The sequence below is a fragment of the Trypanosoma grayi genome (assembly GCF_000691245.1).
Source record: "Trypanosoma grayi strain ANR4 Tgr_915_V1, whole genome shotgun sequence".
Lineage (NCBI taxonomy): Eukaryota > Euglenozoa > Kinetoplastea > Trypanosomatida > Trypanosomatidae > Trypanosoma > Trypanosoma grayi.
Genome location: NW_008826534.1, coordinates 902 through 6,761, shown reverse-complemented (window position 1 = coordinate 6,761; position 5,860 = coordinate 902). Strand labels below are relative to the sequence as shown.

Genomic DNA, 5,860 nt, shown 5'->3' with positions numbered 1-5,860 from the left:
AAAAAAAAAAATGAACACAAACGCGCAAACAACGGCAACTGCAAGTAGTCAGCAGGAGCCCTTCGGTGTGGGTGGGCTGGCTCCTCGCACTCAATATCCTTTTTTTTTTGGCTCTACACTAACTGCGATGCAGAAAAGAGGGCCGCGCTTGAAAGACGCGACGGTGTGCACCTACTCTAGTGCTGGAGGTGACAGAGCAGAGAGTGCGAATGGATGAGTGTGCTTCAGAGCAAGAAGGGACATAACAGGAGAAGGGGGCTCAACACATTCCCATTCTTTCGCATTTGAAATCGTGGTATACCACCTTAAGAAGAGGAGTGGCGCGAAGTAAATAAGGAGCAGTTAATTGAAAAACACAAAAAAAACCACAACACGGGAGAATTTCTATCAGCCAGGCGCACCACGCCCCGCCAAGTGTCTAACTAGTCCACAACGCCACTCACTTCTATAAATATTCAGTGTCTCAAAGATGGGCAAATATGTCTTCAATGTAGATGCCTATAACAAGCAGACACCCGCATACGAAGACAACAACGACAGAGAGAAGGCTTGTCGTGTGTATGTCTATAAACAACTTGTATGAGTCCAATTATAGATAAAAATAGATGGGTACATCTCCCCTCAACGACCACCTGCCAATGAGTAGAGGTGGAGCATTTCCGCCAAGTGGGCGGTAGACTCGCGCCCCTCCACGACAACCGTGTCACGTCTCACATAGTCCCGCAACGGGGGCACAAGAAAGTCCTCTGTGTTCGTCACGCAGTCGTTCCATCGAGCAACGGGCAATACCGGTGCCAATCCAGCAGTTGTGGGCCCCTCGTGGGCAAATAAAACAACAAATGTTTCCTCCGCCTGCATCAACTGTCGTTGCTGCTCCTCCTGTTGTGTAGTCAACGCGCCAGAGTGGGGAATCGGGCAGCATAGCATCACCGGGCGGACATCACGCGTGTACTTCCCCAGTCCGCGCTCAACAGTCAGCGTGTACAGCAGCCGCTCCGCCAACGCGGCGAGGCGAAGCGGAGAACTGAACGTCTCCAGCGCGGTGGAGGTGTTCGTCGCGTCACTTGGCTGCGCATAGTGGATCCCCTTGGTGCTCTGAATCATGCCCGGCTGCATCAGGGCGCTGGTGGCGGCCGCCACTGCCTCCTGCAGTGAGTGCGCCTCCTGCACCGCCGCGGCGAATGCCTTCGAGTTAGGGTCTGCGTCGACGATGTCGTGCGCGCACCAGAACTGTTCCCGCCGGAACTCGCGCAGCTTCTCCTGCGCGGACGCCTCGCTTTGCTCTGCCGTGTGTGGAGCGGCTGGGGGCACCTTCGCGAGCAGCGCCGTGAAGAGCGTGCAGACGTCGAAGGTCGACACTTCGACGCTGTACCCGACGGTGCGCGCCACACACCGAATCTGCGAGGGACTCTTAACGAAGCTCCCGCGTGTTCGCAGTAGCTGTTTGAGCTCATGGTGCAAGAGCCGCTTCGCCTCGGCCTTGTCGTCATCGGGGACCTCACGCCACGGCTGCTGCGCCAGTTTTGCCGAGACCCCGCAGCGTGCGAGGAGCTGCCGGAGTGTACCTACGCCATCCTCCACATGGTGCAAGCCGAGAATGCTCGCGACCACCGGGTGGTACCACATCGCATCCCATAGCGAGAAGTGGCGCAGCAGGAACAGCTGGTCCTCATCAAAGTTGAGAAGCTGCATTGTATTGCTAGATGTTATTTTGTGGTATTTATTCACCGTTTCCTCCGTCACATCATCTAGTGGCCCACGGCGGATGCCTTTTCGCAGCGCCACTTCATTGTGCAGCCGGCGCATTTCTACAAGATACGTCCCATAATCGATGAGACGACGTGTGAACAGATCACAGACTCCCACAGCGGCGTGCCACAGCACTGGCTCCTTGACGCGGTTGAGGAGCGTCGCTAAGTCGTATGCCTCCAGTGCGCAGCTCTTCCCCGCACACTCCGCAGCGTAGTACAATTCCTCTAGATGTGCCGGCACATCCTCGTTCAGCCAGTCGAGCCGCTCCTGACTCTGCGAGGGCGTCATCTCGTCATTTTCGTCGTAGTCGTCATCATCATCATCACTACTACTGCTGTCAAGGTCGCTGCCCTCACTTGCCGCTGCGTCAGCCGTTTCGTAGGCGCGCTGGCGCTGTTGATTCGTGCGTGCGCGTCGGCGCCGCCGCCGCCGTGCACGCGCCGCCTCTCGCTGCCGCTGTTCACGGAAGAACTGCTCCACCTCTTCATGGACGCGCTCGCGTCCCCACACCACCAGCCGCGCGTCGTCGTCCGCGCGGAGGTTGTCGAGGAGAAACGGTCGGTATGAGTCGAGCACGATAACAATGTGCCGCTGGAGGTCGAAGAAGGATCGCAGCGAGACGGGCGCGCCGAGGCCGAGGAGAACGAACAGCTCGTCCACTGGTGGCTCGTCGCCGAGCNGCTCCGCGTCTTGCGCCAGGCTCGTGCGCTGAATCACACTCTTTGCTTCGGCGTACTCGGCGATAGGGTGCAGGTTGAAGGGGATGAAGCAGGCCTTTAACAGCGCCGTCAGCGTCAGCGACGCCGCGGCAGCATCGGCGTGGTACGCGACGAGCAGCTGAATGGGCTTGCGTGTTGTGTGGTAGAACCGGTTGATGTGGTCCCACGGCGTCGGTGAGTCCCCCATCCGCTTCACTAATACAGGCAGGACCCCTATCCCTTTTTTTTTTTTCTTCTCTTCCCAAGCGAAAACAAATGAAACCCAAAAAAAACAACAACTAAATTCAGCACTGTTACACGAAACGACGATTAAATCAAGCCATGATGCAGGACTAGTGTTTCCTTCCCTTTTTGGCAAACTTGGTCTAGACGAGAGGCGTCCTTGCCCTTCAAAGGCGCAGCTGATGTAGCACAACAACATGCACACGTTCTCAGCGGCAGTAGGGATAACACTGGCAGATGGTTTCCCGGATGAGCGTCGGCGTCACCTTTGCTGCAGCTTCATCAAGCTTCGCCCTGCCATTCTCAACAGCAGTTCTGACGAAGGCATCATCTGGAACCCAGCCACCACCACCGCCGCCGCAACTATTCACACCACTCTTGTGGTTCTTCTGATGTTCCGTCATTACCAACAGCGCGATTTCTTGGCGTCGCAAATACCACCGCCGCATCACCTGAAACAATGTATTCGGCACAGTGTGGTGCAGGAGATACTCTCCGTTTGTGCCTGCCATGTGGAACGCCTCTTGCATCGACGGATCCTGCATGACTGGCGCCTCATCCGCTGCATCCTCATTCTCGCCACTGCCACCATGATCAACGGCAACAGCAGCTACAGCAGCAGCAGATACAAGGGAGTGACGCACCTGCTCCATCTTCGTCACCCACAAAAGAATCTCCTCCGTGTTCCAATGCAGAGGGTCCGTGCGGGGCAGCTGCGGGTTGCCGTGTGGTTCACCCAGTGCGCTGAGGACCGCACTCATCAGCGGGTCCGGCACCTGCAACGTCTCCCGCCGCCGAGCGAGCAGCGTGCCGGTTTCTGATCCCGGCACCGTATCACTGCTCGCGTTGCGCTGCACCTCTAAAGTCGCCATGAACTGTGGCAGGGGCACAGTCTCCTCGTCATCTTCCCCTTCCTCCTCCTTGTCCACCATCCCCACCTCCTGCTTGCTCACACACGTGTCCGCCGCCTCGTTATCCCCGTCATCACCGACGATGCCAAGTTCCTTCACCACGTATTCTTCGTAGCTGCTGTAGTTCTTCTCGAGTGATTTTTTGCGCGCCTGGAGCTCTCGTGCATGGAGCTCCTCCCTGGTGAGTGGCTGGGGCATCGTGCCTCGATCGCTCCCGTGTGAGGAACCAGGAGTAACACCAGCAGCGTCATTCGCAGCTCCCAGCGTACCCTGCTCCTTCATCTTCTTGACAGAGAGCCGGCCAACTGTCGTGAACTTTGACCAATCGGGGCCGAAGTGCGCAGTACGCACCTCTTCGCTCGCAGCCGCATTCGCGAAGGCGTCGAGGTCGACGCCACTCCACGACGAGTAGAAGCCCTCCGACGGATCGCTCGACGCCGAGCGTTCACCGAACGGATCGTCAGGCGACAGTGAGCGATGATTCAGGGTGCGTCGCACACACAGGATGGCGATAACGTGTGTTGCGGCAGCATCAGAGAGGGAGGGCGCGCGCCGCCAAACACACATGGACGCGTGCATGCAACCCCTTGCAAGCACCATTGCCTTTCTCCTTGTTCCACTTCTCTTCTCACTCCCTATCCACGAACGCTATTGGCCGCCCAAATGGCAGATGACAATACCACCACCACCACCAACATCAAAACCCAAGAAGAGAAGGGGCGACAGAGCAGCGTCACCAGCACCACATGTGCCGTATTCCCAACCTCACCTCCACGTGATTAACAAGAGGAAAACAACACAACACACTGATGGCTCCAACCCTGGCTGGGAGGGTGAACACAAAGACAAGCTGCTTTAAAACAATTTCTTCTTCGGGTCTTTCTGTCCATTTTACTACGAAGAGTATCCAACCGGGTGTGCCTGATGGAATTTCCACGCCGACGCAATAATCTTTTCAATGTTGTCGTACTTCAGTTTCCAGCCCAGCGCCACCTTCGCCTCTTCACCGGAGGCCACAAGCACCGGCGGGTCGCCAGGGCGACGCGGACACTCCTTCGCGGGTATTGGGTGCCCCGTGACGCGGCGGGCCGCCTCAATCACCTCCCGCACAGAGTAGCCGCGCGAGGTGCCGAGGTTGAAGGCGGAGAAGAACTTTGGCTTCTCCTCGGAGCCGATCTTGACCAAGTAGTCCAGCGCCAGAATGTGTGCCGACGCGAGGTCGTACACGTGAACGTAGTCACGCACACAGGTGCCGTCAGGTGTGGGGTAGTCGGTGCCGAATATCGACACAAAATCCGCCACCGGTGACTTCTGCGCCCCCTTGCGGCGCTTGTTGATTTCGTCGGCCAACGGCACACGAAGGATGAGTGGAATGAGGTGGGACTCCGGATCGTGGTCCTCGCCGATGTCACCCTCCTCATCAGCCCCGCATGCGTTGAAGTAGCGCAGGCAAACACTCTTGATACCGTAGGCGGGTGCGCAGTCTTTGAGCAGCCATTCTGCGATGAGTTTCGTCTCACCATAGGGGCTCTCCGGGCTTTTCTTCGCGTCAGGGCGGATCGGCGACATGTCCACAGCGTCCACAGCACCCTCCGCAACCGAGGCGGGGTTGCCGAAGAGTGCGGCCGTGCTGGAGAAGATGATCTTGTCACAGTGGTGCGCCTGCATCACCTGCAGCAGTCGGATGATGCCCACGACGTTGTTGTCGTAGTAGTGCAGTGGATCACGCACGCTCTCAGGAACAACGATGGATGCACACATGTGCACAACCGCGTCGATGGGGGTGTGCCGCGTGAAGACATCGTTGAGGAAGGCGGTGTCTCGGACATCACCCACCTCGAGGGTGGCGTAGCGTCCTTCTGCCGCTGCGCCTTCCTGCTGCTGGCCGCTCTTCTGCTTACGCACGGCGTTCTCCTTTGTATCCACGTGGTCCGCACGGCCGTGTGTCGCCTCCAGACTGTCCGCGATGATGACCGTGTGCGACGTGCGGCGCAGCAGCGAGCGCACAAAGTGGGTCCCAATGTACCCTGCCCCACCGCAGACCAAGACCTTCATTATATTCCTTTCACTACCGTCACTGCGTGCGCGCGTCTATGTACAGGAATATAACCACAGACCGAAGCACTGCAGCTTGTATATGCCTCAAAGGTATATTACGATACTGCAATCCAGATGAATTTGTATATATGTGTGGGGGTGGGGGTGTATTTGTGCAAACAAACAGAATGAAAACGGAAATACAGCAAGAAATAATGC

At 57.3% G+C, this 5,860-nt stretch overlaps 3 protein-coding genes across 3 annotated transcripts; all 3 read right to left on the bottom strand.

Moving 5' to 3' along the window:
- Window positions 1-621: 621 nt before the first annotated feature.
- DQ04_09151020 (cell division cycle protein 45 (CDC45)) lies at window positions 622-2,658 on the bottom strand (the record flags this gene model as incomplete). The annotated part of the gene is made up of 1 exon (XM_009315831.1): window positions 622-2,658. One exon carries the CDS (start codon window positions 2,656-2,658, stop codon window positions 622-624), a length of 2,037 nt encoding a protein of 678 aa, XP_009314106.1.
- A 244-nt stretch (window positions 2,659-2,902) lies between these two features.
- Window positions 2,903-4,204, bottom strand: DQ04_09151010 (hypothetical protein; the record flags this gene model as incomplete). Its single annotated transcript, XM_009315830.1, has 1 exon — window positions 2,903-4,204. The coding sequence occupies one exon, from the start codon at window positions 4,202-4,204 to the stop codon at window positions 2,903-2,905; it is 1,302 nt and encodes a 433-aa protein (XP_009314105.1).
- A 294-nt stretch (window positions 4,205-4,498) lies between these two features.
- On the bottom strand, window positions 4,499-5,659 carry DQ04_09151000 (putative UDP-galactose 4-epimerase; the record flags this gene model as incomplete). Its single annotated transcript, XM_009315829.1, has 1 exon — window positions 4,499-5,659. The coding sequence occupies one exon, from the start codon at window positions 5,657-5,659 to the stop codon at window positions 4,499-4,501; it is 1,161 nt and encodes a 386-aa protein (XP_009314104.1).
- Window positions 5,660-5,860: the final 201 nt, after the last annotated feature.